This window comes from Parasteatoda tepidariorum, chromosome 2 (assembly GCF_982258835.1).
Source record: "Parasteatoda tepidariorum strain Cologne lab strain chromosome 2, Ptep-v5.0, whole genome shotgun sequence".
Taxonomy (NCBI): Eukaryota; Metazoa; Arthropoda; class Arachnida; order Araneae; family Theridiidae; genus Parasteatoda; species Parasteatoda tepidariorum.
Window position 1 is genome coordinate 18,468,388 of NC_141756.1, and position 21,566 is coordinate 18,489,953.

Consider the following 21,566-nt stretch of genomic DNA (forward strand, 5'->3'; position numbering starts at 1 on the left):
GGATTTAATTTTGATAAAATTACCATAAATAAATTATTTATCTTGAGAAATTTGACAGAATGACATAGTTCTGTTTTTTAAATATAAGTTTTATAGGGTTTTATTTTTAAGTCAAATAAAAAATAAATAACATGCAATTTGGAAATAAAAAACATCTTTTTCAGAGTATGCCTTAAATGATCACCGATACAGCAAAATAGTAGTACCTCTTATAGGTTTTAATTACCATGTACTGAATTCAAATTTTAAGCATAAGATTTCGGAAAAATTTAAGCAGAAGAGATTTCTTTTGTAGTACGCATTATACTTATAACATATATACAGTATTCTACATGTATTTTTTTCCTATTCGTTCATAGTTTTGTCATATTTCATGACAGTATGTTATGTTTTCTCAACTACTCATCCATAAATATTATAAAAATTCAAAAGTTCTCTTGTAGAGCTCTAACTATAAACACAAAAAAATATATATTGCATATAATATTCATAACTATTCTATACTTTTTGTTTTAATACAAGAATGCATAAGATTCCTGACGAAATTTCTGAGCATGTGTTAAAATATTTCCTCATATATAAAGATTGAAGAAAGTTTTGCCGTAGATGAGATATACCCACTTTTTAACTTCATGACATTTTTTCTTTGCTTTTTTGTTCAATTACACTGTAAGAAATATCGAAAAAAAATGGTTAAATAGCAATTTATTTCATTGTCATTTTACTATATCCAAGCAAAACAGTCAAATAACCATAAATAAAATGGTATTCAAACTGTTAACTGTGACAAAAAACTGTTTATTAACTCCTTCCACCTAATAAGGTTGAACAACCAGAATTTTATCGCACCAACATGATGAAGCCACTAAGTTTCTTCAGATAGGTTTATATTATAGCCGAGGGAGATTATATGTCCATCTCATGCCTGCAGAAAAGGAGATCGAATCCCAGCTTTGACACTATAATATTTCCTCTATTCCGTTCAATACATGAAGAATTTCCAGTGTCCAACACTCCCCATTTTGTGACCCTGGGCTATCAGAATAAGATACTCTTTTCCACTCATTAATGGCAGCGCCATAGGGCTGCTAAACTATCTCCATTGTCAAGTTAAGTGTCTCTTTTACTGTTTTGAAACCATGATAGTTGTAAATGGTTAAAAAAAACGTATAATTTTAATTACACTGGTTATCATAAATTAAGGAAAATTCACAAAAATCGCGATAACTCAAGAAATTACACATGGAATTTTATGAAACTTACCCACAATATACAACACATAGTAAGGTATTAAACAACATAAAAAGAAATTATCAGACATTAATAGTAGTATAGAAATTAGCACATGTATAAAATAAACAAATTGGAAGTATCGGTTTGCAATAGAAAAAGTACCTTTAATATGGAATATGATTGCCTCTAGAAGCAATACAGCACAAACAGCGATGTGTGATGCTTTCAATTATGCGGTCTATCAGTTCAATAGGAAGTGAGAGCCATTGCTCTTGTAAAGCAGTTGCAAGCGTGGCAAGGGTCTGAGGGGGCGGATTGATGGCAGATACACGCCTCCCTAGAGCATCCCAAACGTGCTCGATAGGATTCAAGTCCGGGGATCGAGCTGGCCACTCCATGCGAGTAATTGTTTCCTGTTGAAGATAATCATCAACAATGCGAGCTCTGTGTGGTCTTGCATTATCGTCCTGTAACAGGAAGCAATCACCAATTGCCCCGGCATATGGGCGCACATAAGCATCAAGGATGTTGTCTCGATAAACCTGAGCATTCACGGTTCCCCTTGGAAAAACATGGAGGTATGTGCGCCCTCTTAAGGATATGCCTCCCCAAACACAGACACTGCCTCTTCCGTATGCATCTCTTTCACGGATGTTTGATGGATGATAACGGGTCCCAGGTTCTCTCCATATCAAATAACGTCTACTGTCACTTTCTAGACTAAACCTGGACTCATCCGTAAAGAGAACAGGCCTCCATTGATCTGACGTCCAGTGGACATGTTGTCGGGCCCACTGCAAACGGTCTCTCCTATGGCGTGATGTGAGCGGCACGCAAATGGCTGGTCGTCTCGCATACAGACCACCTTCGTGGAGCCTTCTGCGCACAGTTGACGTTGACACCAACCTTCCGGTGGCTGCAGCAAGAGAGGATCTAAGATGTGTCGGAGTAGCGGTTCTATTCCTGCGTGCACTTAATGTCAAATATCGGTCATCGGCACTGGTCGTAACAGTTGGCCGTCCTTGACTGAACCTCCTAGATGCCGAATCTGTGGTTTGAAATTGCCTCCAAAGTCTATGAACCACAGATGGACTCACATTTAGCCATCTGGCCACTTCTGATTGACTCTGCCCTGCCTCTAGTCTCCCGATGGCTCTCCATCGTAGTTCTTCAGGCAAATGATGCCTAGAGGTCATTATTACGAATTGGCTATCTCAGATTTTCAATGTCGCAATCACAGTAAAATTTGTGTGCTTTCTCTCAAACTTGGACTTTTATGCTCCAGGCAGATGACGTAAGCCGAGTGCAGCGCCACTAATTTGCATATTGCAATTTTACTCAGCTACTCTTAGTGGACAACATATGCAAATTTTGCACGGTTTGGCTTACTTTTGAAAGAGTTATCGCTATTTTTGTGATTTTTCCTTAATTTATGATAACCAGTGTATTTCAGAAAATTTGAAGTCTAAAGATGATGGAAAAATTACTCAAGATTTTTACTGTATTTTTATTTATCATTCATTTCAAAAAAATATATAACAAGTTAGAAAAATTTAAAAATATATGATTTTGATATTTTTAAAAAGACTTATGCGTACAGACATTTTGTTGTGATTTTTAATGCATTTTAGAAAAGTCTTAGGTTAAATTTATTACCATCTATTTCGGAACTCAAATACATTATTTATATTTCATGTTTTTTCCTGAACTTCCATGCAAAACCATCGAGGTACTGAGGGAGTTAATTTAAGCATTTGCTTCTCCCTCAATTAGAAATGGTTTTGTTTTTATGGCTACCGGGGCCGGTACCCCCTGAAGACGTCGGCTTCGGTGGTCATATTTTCATTTTTATTTCCTTCATTTTCTTTTTCTTTATTGCTACTTTTTTCTGAAATTTCTGCTGCTTTTTAGCGCATTTTTTTCAAAGAAGTTTATTCTATTAAGAATTAAAAATATTTGTGTTTTCTTTTAGTACGTAAATACACTCTTTCTGAAATCAATTGTATGAACAATGTTTTGTATTTTTGCTTTATTTGATTGATTGTTGAAATTTGATTTTGATCAGTTACCTTGCAACAGGTTTTCCTTATTTCCTCAAAGAGCTGTGATAAACTTTTCAGGTATATTTTATTAGATTATACGAATTAGATTATACCTGAATCTATAATAGTAGGGCTAAATCTACGGTTAGCAGCAAGCGAGCGGAAGAAGTGAAGCTCAGACTTTAAAGAGGAATATCTCAAAGGTTAAGTGGGCAGAAAACATAAGAAGGAAATGTTGACATTTTCAGACAGTTTGGGTGGTTAGAATTCATATGAGTGGGCAAACAGAAGGCAAAAAAAACAGAGGTGGAAAATTGGTCAGGGTTTTCAGTTACAAGAACATCTAAAAAAGATAAAGTAAAATTAATTTTCACATTGAAAGTAAATTGAATGTTGGGGTCAGAGTTGACAATGGAAAGAAACTCTTGAAAATCAGCGACACTGTCTACTAAGACAAATGTACCATCAATTTTCTACCATGAGAATTTGAATAAATTAAAAACTTTTTTCTTTTCGAAATAATGCATGAATATGTCACAAAGAATGGAGGAGAGGAGTTGACCACGGCGAATCCCTCAATTTGCTTATAGAAACTACGATTGAATTAAAAACCAGTTTACTGAATACAGGGATTGACAAAGGAGATAATATCTTCAATTTCAATTAATGAGTTGTGAAGTTCTTGCAACCGTATTTTTAAATAATCAATAGCACTAGAAATGGGGACATTAGTGAAAAGAGAAACAACTTCAGGAGAGAGCATAGTTTTGATGGATGAGGAAAGCTGTGCTTGTTGTGAAACAAAATCATGGAAATGTTTTGAAGTATAAATATTGACGGAAATTTGATTTGGGATAATACGTGTTAAATAGCGAGCAAGTTTACAGACTAGGGTATCAATGTTTAAGACAATTGGTTGAGGCTTGTAAGCTTTAGGAAAGAAATATAAACAAGCACGATTTCAAATAGAATGAATGGCATTACATTTAATGTAGTCCGAAAGAGTGCAAGAACTTTTTTATTTTATTCTTAATAGCAGCAAATTGAGGCGTGGGATCGGACTTCCAGAGTCACGTCTACTCACATGCATTTAAATATATTCAAAACATATTAAATATATTTAAATAAGTTCTTAAATAAACACATTCAATGTATTTAAATTCACATATTAAATATCACAGCTTTTATTAACTACATTATTTCACCACAGCAGTTAGTAAGTTTTAAAAACCAAATGAAACTAATAACTGCTTGTATATAAGCATTTTAAAAATAATGACTTTAAGAAAGTTTCGAAATATTCAGAAATTCATATGCCACATAAGAACTTAAGACGTTTTAAATTCTTCAACCATAAAGTTTGAAATAAGTAGTCACCCAAGTTTTTCGTAATCGTTTACTCTCTGAGTTTCAAACTTAAACTAATAGAACGATAGTATCAGAAAATACTTTACTATAAAATTGTTACTTTAATAACTTTGGTAAAACATTTATTTCGATAACTTTGGTTCCGTAACATCTTAAAATTCACTTCCCATGAAGATATAAATATTTTTCTTCCTACAATAAAATGTTAGCTCCTTTTAAATTACACACAGTTTTCGATAAAGTTATGTGTTTAAGTTGAGGTATACGAAGGAGTACAGAAATTTGAATTGGGAAATATTGATTTATGCAAGGTTTTTTCCACTTGGTTGTTTTATTACAACAGGGAAACGATATAAGTTTCACATTTTATTCGTTTTACGAAGTCGCCATCTTGAACGATAAGAGGCATTTGAGGGAAAATGTTGCTTTAGAGAAGTGTATTTATTAAATGGGAAATAATTATTATGATTTTTGCAAACAATTTTAGAAATTATTTCACTATTTGTATCATAAATGACTATTTGCTAGGATTATTTTGCTTTTAAGACATTCAATAATATAAAATAGACTGAGTTTCATTAAAATTATGAATCTATCAGATATTTAAATGTCTAAAATGTAGCAGGATAAAAACTAAATAGTATTATTTGATATATTTCTATTATGTTTGTGAATAAAATTTATTAATTATAAATATATTTAATATTAATTATATGTACAGTGCGCAAAAATATAAAAAGGACCATCGTGAATAACTTTTGATCTAATGATCGGGTCTTCACGTACTAGGACTCACTCTTAATGGTTCGAGAGGGTGGCCTCAAATATGCTAAATAACTAGTGCAGGCAAAATTTTAGGTTGCAAAAATAAGGCACAAAAACCTACTTGCTCTGAATAATAAATAACTTTTTTAAAATTCAATTTCTCAGGAACTATTTGACCAATTTATCTCAATATTTATTTTCTTTGCCTTGTGAAATTACATTCTTTAAAATGATGTGACAAATCGTATACGGGTCATTCTCACAAAAACAGTCATTTTCATGTCCCCAGTATATTTTATGTTTGTTTTACAGCTTACGAAAAAAAAAATCAGGGAAAGTGTCCTTCGGAATGCAAGCTAACAAAAGAATAAAAATAAAATTATCAATTTTTATTTTTTATTTATTTTAGGTAATTAAAATATACCAATATGTCATTCCCTCACTTGTCCCCACTGCTGATTTAAAAAAAGAAAAAAATTGTTTCTGAAATAAAGATTTTTTTTTTACAAATTCGCGTCTTTTATTTCAGAATACTGATAATATAGAATTCAGAAAATCAATTTTATATTTAATTTCTGATAAAAATATTAACACAGCACTATTTTATACTTTGTCCCCAGTGTTTCGCGTCATTCCCTCACAACAATGTTCTTATCCCCTGCAATCTTCTTAGAATAAAAATATTTTAATAAAAACTTCAGAAGTTAACAACTGGCATCATAGAACAAAATTGCAGTATGTTTCCATCTTCAACTTAAGGAAGCTTTGCTGTGGAATAAATTTGAATGAATCAAACCAGGTAAAATTTTTTACATTTGTTATTCCCTCATGTCATTTTTTAGAGTAAAATAAAATACAACTTCATCGAGAAAGTGGATAATTATATGTTGCTTTCTTGTATGAATATAATTGTATGTGATTGACTTCAGAAATTAATTAGGCCTAACTGTTATTTTTAAATTTCATTGAATTCGTCATCCCCTCACTAGTGTATAAAGTGAGGGAATGACGCTGAAGTGAGGGAATGATTCAAGATGAGTATATTATCAAATTTTTTTTTGTTCAATCGAGCCAGTCAATTTTATTTCCCAAACCTGTAAAAACTATTAAATATATAAGACTAAATTATAATAAATATTAGATATACTTAGTATGTTATCATTTTCAAACTTTAGGTAGATGTAAGATAAAAACATGTATTAAAATAAAATATCATTCCCTCACTATTAGTGTCATTCCCTCACTTTTTGAATAGTGAAAATAATTAATTTACTTATTAATTAATTTGAAAAATAAATTAAAAAATTAATAAATTAATTTATTAAATTAATTAATTTATTTATTAAATTAATTAATTTATTTATTAAATTAATTAATTAATTATTAATTATTATTAATTAATTAATTATAAATTAATTATTTAAAAAATTAATCAATTTAAATATTAAGTATAATTTATAGGATATATACTTTCTTTATAATGCCATTACATATTTCTATTAATATAAAAAGTTTCAGAGCTTTTTATTCACTTTACTTTTTTGGGATTTTATGAACTGAAAAATGACAGTTTTCGTGAGAATGACCCATACCATAAAATTCAAATTTTTTCTCGACTATTAAACAAAATAATAAAAAATTAATACGTATTTAAAAAAAAAAATTTATTTGCATAGAATCATCTTTCTGTAAATAAATTCTATAAATGCGTGCTAAAATGTTTCGATTAGCTTACTAAGTTCTTGAGATATAACAAAATAAGTTAACAAGAAGATTAACATTAAGGCGTTTAACTTTGGACTGCTCTCTTATCTAACGTCGATAAAACTTATATAACGTATAAACGTATCGAACGTATAGAAAACGTCTATTCTATTGACAAAGATTAAGCAATAGTTTGTGGCTGGATGAGTTCTTTTTACAACTTCTGTATGATTTCTGAAAGGCTCCTGAAATTTAAACATCAGGTAAAAGGGATACTTTTATCCTCTCTCCCAAAAATCGATAAAAAATTTCAATTATATCGTTTGAGAGAGACGATTTAATTGAGACGAGTAAATTCAGAAAAATTCAAAATTAGAATTATATTTTTTCTGAATTTTAAACTGTTTCTTCTTCTTGTTAAATTTTTCTCATTAGCTTGAAATGACCCATTTTAAATTAAACTTCGGATGATTATTTTTTGAAAATGTCTTAAAGATAGCACCAGTGATGCTTACTTATATTTATACTAAATAAAAAAGGAATCTATTGCACGTTTTTTAATATTTTATCTTTTTTATTTATCATGCTGGATAAATTAAACGATCACCGTGATTGGACAGCATATGCGAATATGCAAAGCAAAACCGAACCACGGACTAAATCATTTTTAAAGTTATCTGTAACTACGTGTTTTTGTTTGTTTGTTTTAAAAAAACTGAATAGCTAAAAATCAACTGTAATTGAATTAAAAATGGAAACTAGTAATGTACTAAGGAGTAAAATTAATTGGAGAAAAGTATTTTTTTTCTCTGTAAGTCAAAGAAAATGGCCCTTTTATTACTAACCCAATGAGCTAAGTAAAAGAGAGAAAGAAAAGAATTGTTTTAGTTTTTATCTATAATGTCGGTATATGCCTTTTAGTCTTAAGCAAACTTTCGTGTGTTTCGCAAATTAATTTAGAGAATACTTTCTTGCTTACTTCTTACGAAGAACAAGCAGTAATACAATAAGACGGGAAAAAGATCCAGTCACAACAATTCTTTAAGAACAAAGTTTATGTTTATAATGCAATATCATGTATTTAAAAAAAAATTATTACAGGCTTTCACAGTATTGGAAGAGCTGTTATCTAAAAGTGAGATCTGCATTGCTGTTAAAGAAAGACTCACAAAAGACTCAGGAGTTGCTGGTGACTCATATTACGACAATATCGTTCATAAGTTAATGGCAAAACCCAGTGCAAGAGGTACGTAAAATGATCCAAAAAAGAATAAAAACTAACACTTTGCTCCTATTTATCAGACTTACAATCTTAATGGTTTAAGTAAATTACCTGAAAATATACTAATTTATTCGTATTAATGATTCTTTAGTCACGAAATCTGGCACAAGGATTTACTTGATTACACTCTAAGATATTTGAGCAAACAGAAAATTTACTGTTATTTTATTCAGCCAACTCTCCGAAAGTTTTAACCTTATCGAATCTTTCAAATAGCTTTTCTTCTTTGCGAAAAAGACCCATCACACAAAATTGTAATTAACTTCAACAAAATTAGTAGAGTTTACCGTTATACTTACCTGGCAGATTATTAAAACTTCATAAATCAATCCGGGGGTCTGCATTTTTTTCAATGGTAGTTACAGCATCAATCTATAGATGCAGAAGTACCGGAATTGATCCCAAACAGCACTCAAGAACATCTCTCTCACTTCAGATTTAGATCAGGGTCTGCATTTTTTCCATGGTAGTTACAGCATCAATCTACAGATACAGAAGTACCGGAATTGATCCCAAACAGCACTCAAGAACATCTCTCTCACTTCAGATTGGCGAACACAGAAAACGAAGAGCAACTCTCTTACTCCTCTGCAATACTATCAGCGTGAAGTGTCGATGAGTTAAAGACAACTGATTTACTGGCGATAACCACATATTTCATGGGGAAAAAAATTTCGGGCAGATCTGTATTTTATGGTCATTTACGGAAATATTTTTTTCACGGCCAATGACCAGAACACTTTTCATAGGTCCACAGGTCAAAGACCATAATCTAGCAATGAGATTTTGTATAGAATAGCCACTTATTTTTTTTTTTTTTGTTTTTTTTTTTTTTGAAATTCTGACTAGGAATATATTCTGACAGTAATATACAGATTCAGATTAGTAATATATGGGGGTAGACGCCTGAAATATACGGAGTCAATAGTTTTATCGTGTCAGATGGAGAAAATTGGATCCCTAATGCTAATTTTAATTTTGATGAATTTCACCACATCATGGAAACATTTGAGGAAATCGAAGCATTTTTACCTATACATTTAAAATTTGCTTTTCCAGCGAAAATTTCGTGCAAAATTATTTTTAAAAATTATTGTTCACTTTTATTGCCTAATTCAGAAATAGTTAAAATTTATTTTTTCTTGAAAAAAAAGGTAAGTAGAAAAAACTATTTTTTTCAAGAATTTTTTATTTATTGTTATAATTTTCCTTAATATTGAGTTTTAAATTTTAATTTTATAGATGCTAACATAGTCTGAATATTTTTTTTAAAAAAAAGGACCACAAGATCAATAATTATTAAAAGAGTGCTATAAACTGTTGGAGAAGTTATGTTTTGGAGCTACAAGCAAAAATCAGAATCATCTGCAATTTAAATTGCAACAATGCGTAATGTTACTCCTATCAGAAAATTCGCATTTCACTCTCCACACTCGAATGATTTGTAGTGACTGTTCTAATGTCGACAGTGACCTAGCCCGTGCTTGTGTTACACGGGGAGGAAAACTGTGAAAATTTCTTGCGGTGGTTAACCCAACGGACACAGAACTCATGATTTGTCTACCACAGAATTTGTATCAATCGCCACAGCTGGCAAACCTGGATCACATCATTAGGAGGCGAAGACTTTAGCCCCTGAGTCACCGTGTTTCGGTGGCAAAGGGTTGATTTCATTGAGAGGTTCAGGTTTTCGAGATATTATGAAGCCCGAAGTTTCAACCACTCTTCTGATTGAAGTGTTAAAACATATTTTCTTAATCTGAAATCGAGGTACGTCGGGAGCAAAAAAAAGCTTTTCTAGTAAAAATATATTTTTGTGTATAATTATGCTTTTGTTCTGGTAAATAAAAAGGATAACCATCGGTATTGCTTCATATGAATAAAAACAAGTTAGTCCATTTGAATGATATTTCTTTAGAGATGATACATGTGGTGACCATGCATAATTACTCTTGGAAACGTTCGGAATTTAAAAGAAAGGAAATGACTGTATATGCGAAAACTTGTTTCGGTGTAATCATCTGGTAGATATAATGTTACTCGAACAAAAAAATAGCCAATGATATCTTCTTCGGTAACAGATGTGATTTCTAAGAGTAATGGTCCGTTTTTATGAAGAAGGATCATAAAGATTTTATAGATTACTTTGGGCAAAATAACTTTTGAAAGAAATGATCCCTAGCAAATAGCTTTTTTGGCAAACTTCTTCAATGGTTCAAAGAGAAACTAGATTTCAGAAAAAAAGATTTGCCTAGAGGTTAAGTGTAATTTCGTAAAAAAAAAAGGCATATCTTCGCCATAATTTATTTCAGCTAACTTCCTTAGCTTATATAATGACACTTGGTTAATTTAAAATTTGTAATGTTAACAATATCGGTAAAACTAAATGGAGTTATTTGTGATAAATTGATTTTACAATAAAAGTGTCACAAATAATGCCATAAAACAGCCGTTCATATTAAAATGCATCATATTTCGTTTTATTTGTTTGTTTGGCTGATTTCTTCGGTTGTGACTATTTGATCATGTTGCGTGGTGGTTTAACCCTTTTAGAAGCAAGTGGGACACCGGTGTCAATTATATATAATATATATTTTTATGACGCTCTAGTTACCGGCAAATATATTTTTTGATATCATTTAATTACAAAATATAATGACAATCAATCTGTTAAATCAATCAATCTGTTAGATTATCGGAATTATATTTGTACTAAAATATTAAAGCCAAACAAGAAGTCTGAAAAAAAGTTTTTCATTGCTTTTCAAAAATTTACTGATTTGTTAAAATTAAAGATATTTCATAGATAACAATTGTGCCTCTTTGATCTAAATATCAGCAAATAAGTACAAATTTGAAGAAAATAAATCTTTGGAAGTGAGCCGAGCTTGGAGGATTTTACCTTCAACTCTGAAAAAGACACAGGGAAACACCTGTGTCCAATTGTATTTCCTAACCATAAATTATTAAAATGCAAAACATAACATTTTCCACTTATTTTGACTTAAATAAAAATGTACAATATAAAAAAAAATATGAAGAATACGTTTATTAAAAATTTTGCTTCAGAGCGTTAAATAGTGAATTTTTAAAACAATTTCAGTAAGTAAAAAACAATGTGTTGTGATGATACTATATAATTTGCAATCAATAAAAACAAGATTCTAAATCTGAAGGATGAAACTAAATTTTAATTAAGAAACTTTTGACACCCCGAAATTGAGCTTTTCGGAAAAATCAAATGAATTTGCAGTTTTCAGACAGCAGAATTCGTAATAATTTGGTAATTTAATTATTAACTAACTATCATTACTATAATAAAAGTGTGATACTCTAAACATTTAAAGAAATAATATTTTAGAGAAAGCTTTACATTTTGGGTTCTAAAACTCGCTATATTGAGTTGTAAATATAGAACATAATATTTTTCTGTCATGTTATTTAAAAAGATGGATTGTAGTGCGAAAATGTGTTTTAAAAACAAATTTCTACTTTTACATTGTTTCCTAAAACATATGCTTATATACTTTCTAAAATGTCATTTGAACATTCTTATATTTAACATTTCATATGCAAGCATTCATTTTAATGACCTTAGTAAAAATCAATGCAAAAATATTTTTAACATAGAAGAGTTTTTTAAAAAAAACAACTAATGTTGATACCAATAAAAGGAGTATTTGGACTTAACAACTTTCAGATTGCCCTCTATTATAAATTGGACCATCATTGGATAGATCAAAGACATTTCCTTGAATTTAATTCCTTGCAAAACATTTTCCAGGAATTAATCTCTTTATTATTATTTTTTCGATATTTGTTTGACATATAGTTTAACAGCCAGCAAACGTATAGTTTAGGACACGACTTCCCCAATATTTAGAAAAAAAGGTTTCGTAAGAATGGAGGCATTAATTGATATTTTTTCTTGATCAGAAAAAGAAACCAATGAGCAAAGCTCTCGTGAAATATTGATTTGTAAATTATAAAGTATTAAACGGCTTCTGAATGACTTCTATATTGATCATATTTTTAAACTTTTACAATAAATTATAAATTAAAAGAAGAATTTTAGCGATTTCTTTTTATATTTTTGCAAACATAAAGCAGATCTCATAACTGTTCGAAGAGTGATTTTCATTAATAATAAAGAAATCCAAGAAATATTCATTAATATTTTTTTCAAACTTTAATGACTTTTGCAGAGTTTTTCTCTTTAAATGATTTCAATTGTCAATATGTTTGGTTTCATTTGCAAATACGTTTTAAAACAAATGTTTCTTGAATTGCTTTTAAAAATATATATGGTTTTGTATGAAAAATTTCTTTATTTCAAAAACAAATTGAATTTCTAAATTTATATATATAAATCTTAAAATAATCTCATATAAAATTTGTTCTAGCAATCAATTAGATAACTGCTAGAACTGCTTTAAAGTAATGTTTGTATAAAACCTTATCTATCACCAAGTTCTTAAAATTTTCAATTTATTTAAAAAGAATGAAACTCAAAGAACCTTTATTAATTATATGTTATAATTAGGAATATAAGGTAATTGAGAATATAATTAAGTTAAGAATTGCATTAGAATTAATATAATTAAAAATTTTTTTTGCGTTGTTGCAGCATTGGACATAAAATAAGAAAAAAAGTATGGTTAAAACTATTAGAATATGGTAAAATACTAAAGGAATGTCGTAAATACTGTGTATTTTGGTTTTATTTCAAAGTTCAACTTTAATATTATTATTGTGTTTATTTTTTGAAAACAGCATGAGCAAAGGTATTTTTTTCTATTTCAAGGCTCGAAAACTCTCAACATTTGATTTTTCCTGTTGGGCATGTTAGTGTAGAAAATACATGCCCGAACATTTTTTTTCGTTTGGTCATGAGTGGAAAGATATGAATGTGCCCATTATTAAGTTGTATAAAATAGTGACATTAACAACATTATATCAACACTTTTATTTTAAGTATAAATCAAAAGTATTAAGTATTTCTTGAACAAAAATATATAAGGTAAAATAATTAAGAATACATTACTCATTTATGGAGAGAAACACAGCATTTATCATTAACGTGGAAGTTTTTATATGACAATTATTAAGTTCTGTCTACAAGTGCATGCTCTTCAATGACTTGTTACTAAACACTAAGTAGCCAAAAAGAATTAATTTTGACTGCTTTTTCATTTGCAAAAAATGCGCAAATAATAATGCATAAATTAATATTTTCCTTCCGAGTGAAGCAAATTTTTTTATTGTTAATATTTACTAATAATTTGTTATATAACTGTAAATAATATAAAAAATATTAAAAATTAATTAAACAAATTTCTTTACACATTAGTAATTCTTTCACAATGCAGTCATTTTGACTGCTTTTGGGCAATTTAGGTATATACTAAGTTTCAGTCTTTCTAGCGTTAAAAAAGCTACTTTAAATTTAACTCTTTTTTATTAATAATATGTTGTTTTCATAACTGCTGTCAAATTTTAACAATCATTCATGACTGTTAGATTAAGCTGAGTCTATCTATAGTCAGGGCCATCTATGCTAACTCTAAAAATAGCACGAAACATCAACATGAAGAGATGCAACAGTTTCGTAAAAAAGTAAAGGCGTTTTTGATTTTTCTAAGAAAAAAGTTACTTCGCTGAATTATCTAGGTTCATAAAAATACGCTGGAATTGAAAAACAATAAGTGATTTTTTTTCAAACATTTATTGTCTTTTTAAAGTTATTTTTCTGTTTAAATGCCATGATAATTCTTTACAGCAAGATACTATCTGCAATTGAAAATTACCTCAAGTGCGCCTTTCGGTCCTATTTTCTTTGCAAACAGTTTCAAGAAACTCGGTGCCATATTTTGACGATTTTTCTTCGGGAGACCTAACCGTTAGAGGTTCTCTAGGTTTCCCCTCCATGCAACGCAAATGTGGGTTAATTCCATTAAAATTTCTCAACGAAGGCAAATTTCTCCCAATACTTGATCCAGGAGTTCCCTTGTCTTTTGTATTAGGTTCAAAATTACAAGTCGACGGTGTTGAACATTAGTGGAAAAATGACAGCCGACCCAAAACAGCCTTTGACAGCCGGATCTGCTGTTCAATGACGGTTATGAAATAAAATAAAATTTGAGGTGTGCTTTATCTGTTTTTCTGACTGAATATTTACATTCCTATCCGGGCATGTAAAAATATAAAAAAAAACATGTCCGGTTGGAATTTTTATATGACCGAAGCATGCATGGCTATAAAAATCTCGATGCCAGTATATAATTAATATGCAATTAATATCTAATTAATAAAAAATTAGTGCATAATTAATACATAATTTATATATAATTAGTAATATTAAAATATAATTAAGTTTTGAGATTGCAGAATTTATAGATTAATACAAAAAAATGCTTTTAAATTACCATTTCCCAGCTCTTGAAAAAATTAACATACAAATAGCTATTGTAACTGATCTTTTAATAGCGTGCGTGGAAGGTAACAGATTAACTAAATTTGTTAGCATGCTTCCCTGCTGTGTTTATGAATATTCAACATACATTCAACACATATTGATTCAGAACTCGTTTCCTATTCGAATCCTTAAACAAACGCTAGCCTGTTTAACATCGGAAAATTCCTTAACTTTAATTCCTTAACTCTAAGAGTATTAGTGGTGTTTGAGGAATTTCCCGAGAAGGCTTTAAAAACTAAGTACACTAAATAAATCTGTTTTAAAATATATTTACTTATGCTTTAACTAAGATTTTTATTTTAAGCATGATTTAGTTTAAGTTTGCTTTTAGAATTTTCTTCCCCGGATCTATTTTTCCTGATCAACCTCCTGAGATTGATAAATGAATACTGATTTCGTTTTGAAAAATAACACGATGATTAAACTTCGCAATAGCAGTTAGAAGAGACCAGTTATTTATCAGAACCACACCCAAAAAAGTTTATTAGAATGTCATAAAAATGAAATAAAAAGGGTTATAAAGGATTACAGGCAATGGTCTGCAAGAGTTTAATTTTCCTCAGAGCTAAGCCACCATGCTATTATAAAGAGGAAACTAGACTAAGAAGTTTTTGTATTTGTTTCTAATTTCAATTACATTAAATCAATGGTTATTTTTAATTCAATGAGTTAGCAAGTAAATTTCCTTCGTTTTTTTTTTCAAATCTTTTTTTAAAGCTTGAAGTGCGGGAGCATTTTATTTCATTTTCCATTTCCAATATCTTTTTTTGCACGTTTTTGTGAGAAAATTGGCTTAATCGCCTTCATTGATTTCAACTGGGCTGCTAGAACAATACGAATCTTTAAATGCAAAATTCCTATTTTTAAGCTTGACAAACTAATCACAAGTCTCAATTTCTTACGTTGGATAATAAAAGATAATATTTACAAAAGCATGAGCTAATAATTAAGATATATTTGCTCTGTAAAATCGTAAAACATTAACTTAAAGGCATGTTTTCGGTATATTCATGTTTAATTCTATCTAAAGCGTTCCAAGTTTCACTCAGTCTTTTACGTTCTTTTTTAATTTATTAATTTTATTTTTTTAAAAAACGCTTTGGTAAATATGTGAACAAAGTGTTAACTTTTTATCGACTTGAAAGCCTGAATTTTGGTAAAAAAAAACTTTTTATTATGCACTTTTTATGGTGAGTAAATGAAGATGTTCTTATGTTTCAAATTTTTACGCTAGATAAAATAAAGGACAATAATTATGAAACATGAGCCAATAATTAATTTTTTTACTCAATAAATCATAAAACATTATCCGAAGAAAATATTTTAGATGGAAGAAGGATAATAATTACGGACATATGAGCAAATAATGAATTCATTTTTGCTTAATAAAAATGTATAAAAAAATATCTTAAATGAATAATTTTAGATGCATCTATTCATGTTTCATTCCATCCAAGACATTCTAAATTTCACACGTTTTTTCATTTATTTAATAAATTTTTTCATTATAGTTTTTATTTTTTAACACGCTTAAACAGAAAAATTTAAGGAATAAAATGTTTCGTTGACCAGGTGTTAAGTTAAGATTCTTGAATCAGATCAGGAAGTAGCAGGAGTCATGTAAGTCGTTGATATATATATATATATATATATATATATATATATATATATATATATATATATATATATATATATATATATATATATATATATATATATATATATATATATATATATATATATATATATATATATATATATATATATATATATATATATATATATATATATATATATATATATAGATAGATATAGATATATATATATATATATATATATATATATATATATATATATATATATATATATATATATATATATAGATATAGATATAGATATATAGATATATATATATATATAGATATAGATATAGATATATGTATATATATATCAACGTTTTTTGCTTTTTTTCTCGTTTTTTTTCTATCTCTTTCCACATGTTAAAACAGAGGAAAAATTAAAGAATAATTTTTTTATTTTATTTAGGTGTTATAATTTTTGGATCAGATCAGGAAGTAGCAGGAGTCATGAGAGCCGTTGGACGCAACAACTGCACTGGTACCTTTTCATGGATCGGCAGTGATGGCTGGAGTGCTCGTGCGTTAGTGTTTGATGGCAATGAACGCGAAGTTGAAGGAACCATATCAGTCCAACCACGAGCACACCCAGTTATTGGATTCGAACAATACTTTCAACGACTCACAGTGAGCAACAATCAAAGAAATCCTTGGTTTACGGAGTTCTGGGAACACTTCTTCAGCTGTAAGTGGGCAGGAAGCATGGTGACACCATACAACAATTTTACGAGCATTTGCATGGGGAATGAGACAATTTCTCCTGAAAATGGATACGAATCAGAGAAGCAACTGCAGTTTGTTAGCGACTCAGTGTTGGCATTTGCTTACGCTTTGAAGAACATGCATTCTGAGTTGTGTGGTGGCATTGCAGGACTGTGTGCAAAAATGGATCCTATTGATGGTGCAGTACTTCGAAATTACTTGAAAAATGTATCATTTAGGGGTAATAATTATTATTTCTTTTATATTTGATGTATAGTTATATTTATTCACGATAAGTACTTTTAGAATTCTTGTGCATGAACAAATAAGCTTGTTTTGATGGCTTTAATTCTACCTTTGCCACAATTGGCATCGATGATGATTCTTCAGATCTTGATAATAGTTTTATTTTTTCTTACTTTATAAACGGAGATAACATTCCGAACAAGTATATAATGCTTTCTAGATATTACCGTATTTGTGTTCTTAATTCTAAGAGTCTTTTTTTTCTTAGTAAGTCTCTTTATATTTTATTCCTCCATCCGGAGATTCTAGGTCTGCCAATATGTGCTTCTAATTTGTTTCCGCAAATAAACAATTATTTATTCTAAAATAATTTTTCACACAATATATGTTTCTTAATTTTATATTAAAACCTTATCCTGGTTTTTTAGTGTTCCTCATCCGTGAAATCCATTTTTACCGAAAAATATGATACCTTAATTTTTACAGTATTATGTATTTAAATTAGACTGATTCAATGATTTTATGGTAATTATTACTTTTAAAATCACTGTATATCAGATTTTTTGCTCCCTAATATGTTCCGGTAGAAATAGATTTTGCTGCAAAAAAAGTACTTTTTACCATTGTTTTATTCGGAGTTTCTTACAATGAATATAAACGAGTATTTTTCTGTAAAAATGCTTCTAATAGTGTAATAAAGCACATTTTCATTTGCGTTAGCGAGTTAAAAAAATGTGTTGAAAATAGTTATACGTATATAATAATATTTTAGTATTCAACAATTTCAAATCAAAGCTAAAATTAATGTTTGAGTTTAATAATGTATGAGTTCCTACTAATTTAACTAACTAAAAAGAAATTTAATTGTTTGTAAATTAAAGAGATATTATATCTAACCAAATTATTTAAGCAAAAATTAATTATTGCTAGTTATAAACATCCATTAGTAAACCTTGATTAAAAAATTGTTGGTCAAACGCTCTAGCGATTTATGTTCTGTTGAACATTTGAATTAAAGTTTTAAAGAGGTAAAGTTTTCTCTTATTATTGCAACCCTTTTAATTTCTGCATCATACTACAAATTCTAATAAAATTTGATAATTTTAAGAAGTCATGCTATAACAAACTAAAAGGGAAAAGTAAGTTGTTCGTTTAAAGGTGTGACTTTTTTCGAATATTAAATAACAGTTTACAGCATTGTAATGAGTAAAAACTCAAAATTATGAAAAGGTTAAACAGCATTTAAATGGCACTAATTTTATTTTATTTTTTTAAATGTAACGAAAAGATAATAACCTTAAACTTAAATATTTTTCATGTATCTTTCTGCATGCATCAAATGAAATTTTTAAAAATTTTGCTTTTTTATATAATTAAACTTAAAACAAAATGCTCTTTGAAATGCATCATTAACTGAAAATGTATGTGATATTTCATATATCTGATTTAATCATAAGACACATAAGTATATACCTATTTTAAAAGCTGAAAAAAATCCAATAAAAGTTAGATATTTTTCTTCAATGAATATGAAATGATAGCAATAGAAACGATTGGAAAAAATCTAAGCCTGCTTGAGATAAGGATTATATTGAGAAATGTTTTTATAACTACAAAATGCATTTCATGTATGTACTGTAGAAACTCCGGATCAAATTAGGGTAAAAGTACTGAAACTGAGGGTAAGGTGCTTTTTACCGTAAAAACTATTTTTACCGTAACATTTTATGGAAAAAAGTCTGATGTACCATAATTTTAACTTTAAAATCACTGAATTGTTGTAATTAAAGAAATATTAATGTAAAAATTATGATATGAAATTTTACAATAAAAACGGATTTTATGTAAAATTGGATTTCACTCAGGTTCGCCAGTACTTTATACAATAATATGATTTTGAATTTTTTCAGTGTTGTATGCTTATGATGGTATAAATAACAAATCCCTTTTCATTGTTTTGTTTTGGATTTTAAACTTAGAGATTTATGCATTAATTGTGAATTATTTTTACTTTAAGGTTTGAGTGGAGATGAATTTCATTTTTCTGAAAATGGTGATGGCCCTGCACGTTATAACATAATTCATTTCAAGCAAGTACAACCAGGATCCTATAAGTGGGTTCGCGTTGGAGAATATTCAGAGGGAGAATTGAAACTCAACATGTCAGTTATCAGGTTCAGACAAGACGAACCTGGAATGCCTACTTCCGTCTGTAGTCTTCCCTGTGGAATGGGTCAGGCGAAAAAGTATGTCGAAGGTGGAAAATGTTGCTGGCACTGCTTCAATTGCACTAAATACCAAATTCTAGTGCAAGAAACTAGTTGCGAAGATTGTCAATTAGGTTATTTGCCAATTGCAGATCACACACGCTGCGAAATTATACCTCTTCAGTACATGCGAATAGACAGTTATTGGGCCATAGGTATTATGTCCTTCTCTTCATTTGGCATCATATTGACCACGTTTGTTATGGTAGTTTTTGTCAAACACAATGACACACCAGTCGTGAAAGCCTCTGGCCGAGAACTAAGCTACGTTTTGCTTTCAGGTATATTTCTCTGCTATGCTATAACATTTTTGTTAGTGCAACGCCCATCGGACTTTAAATGCGGTGCCCAGAAAATGGGTATAGGCTTATGCTTTACTATCGTCTACAGTGCTGTTCTGACGAAAACGAATAGAATTGATAGAATTTTCAGGTCAGGAGCGAAAAGTACGAAACGACCTAGCTTCATAAGCCCGAAATCACAGCTTATTATTTGTGGACTCATAGTAAGCATACAAATAATATTCTCAGCTATGTGGATGGGCTTTAGTCCACCCAAAGCCATACTCTATCATCCAACACCAGATGAGAGTCATTTAGTGTGTGCTGCTTCCATTGATGCAACTTACATGATTGCATTCGCGTATCCGATGATACTAATCCTCATTTGTACAGTCTATGCTATTCTTACGCGGAAAATACCAGAAGCATTCAACGAGTCCAAGTTCATCGGATTCACTATGTATACTACTTGTATAGTGTGGCTAGCATTTATCCCTCTGTACTTTACGACCACTGATCATGACGAAATTAACGTGTTCACCATGTCAGTGACTGTCAGTTTGAGCGCCACCGTGACTCTGTTTTGTCTTTTCACTCCAAAACTTTACATAATATTGCTTCATCCAAAGAAAAATGTGAGACAGTCTTTGATGAATACCAGTAAGTTCTCGGTGAACGATAATAACAAGCATGTCTCAAACAAAGTGGAGCGCACAACAATATCTGAGGGTAAGTTGAATTGCAGATCTTTTCTCAAGCATTTTTAAACTGCAGTAGTCTGTATTTGAATTAACAAGCAAAGGTTCCATTTATTACTTGCGAATTATTTAAAAATAAAACATACACCCAATTGTCACTTTGTTAAAAATAGCTGATTGTTTTATGAAGATGTGCAATTGCTACACAGTGTTGCTTTAAAAATTCTAACATACTGTAGGCATGCATTAGAATATTTATTTTGTGTATATGGTAATAGGAATAAGACCTTATTTTCCTAGTATAAGAAATCCAGGAGAATGACAGTGGGTGCTTTGCATTATTTTTCATCTTAGACTATGTAATTTTCAAGTTTCCATCTGACAGTTCGTCAAGGGAAATAATAAAATAATTGTAGGAATTATGAATGCATGATATTACTTATTCGCACGATGCTTTATTATTACGAAGTAATTTTATTCTTTCATTTTCTTAACCATGTTTATTTTAATTTTAACATGAATATTTTAAACTTTTTTCGAAAATTTATTTATTTATCGAAGATCTGTTATTTATTTTTATCGAAGATGTATGATTTATTTACTTATTATTGATATTATACAGGAATCCCCGCTTTAAGTTAAATAAATGTTTAATTCAATTTAATTAATTAAAATTTTACTTACTGTTATTAAAATAATTAAAATTTTACTTAATGTTGAATAACATTCAACATTATAAACCCCAAAATTGCAATCAACATTATAAAGAATAGCAATAAGACGTATTTTATTATAATTATGAAAGTATTATTTTGAGGTAAAAGAAGTAGAAAAAATTACTTTTATTATAAGAGTACTGAATTGAA

At 29.5% G+C, this 21,566-nt stretch overlaps 2 protein-coding genes across 2 annotated transcripts in view; one reads left to right on the forward strand and one right to left on the reverse strand.

Moving 5' to 3' along the window:
• LOC107455951 (metabotropic glutamate receptor 6-like) overlaps window positions 1–21,566 on the forward strand; it is an 84,057-nt gene that overhangs the window by 58,125 nt on the left and 4,366 nt on the right. Inside the window, exons 4-6 of the mRNA XM_043047476.3 lie at window positions 8,214–8,358; window positions 16,916–17,449; window positions 19,472–20,731. Coding sequence (XP_042903410.2) covers window positions 8,214–8,358; window positions 16,916–17,449; window positions 19,472–20,731 — 1,939 coding nt within the window. The remainder of the gene's footprint in view (window positions 1–8,213; window positions 8,359–16,915; window positions 17,450–19,471; window positions 20,732–21,566) is intronic.
• Window positions 1–21,566, reverse strand: part of LOC107443176 (uncharacterized) — an 85,163-nt gene that overhangs the window by 24,617 nt on the left and 38,980 nt on the right. The gene's annotated exons all lie outside the window — the stretch shown is intronic.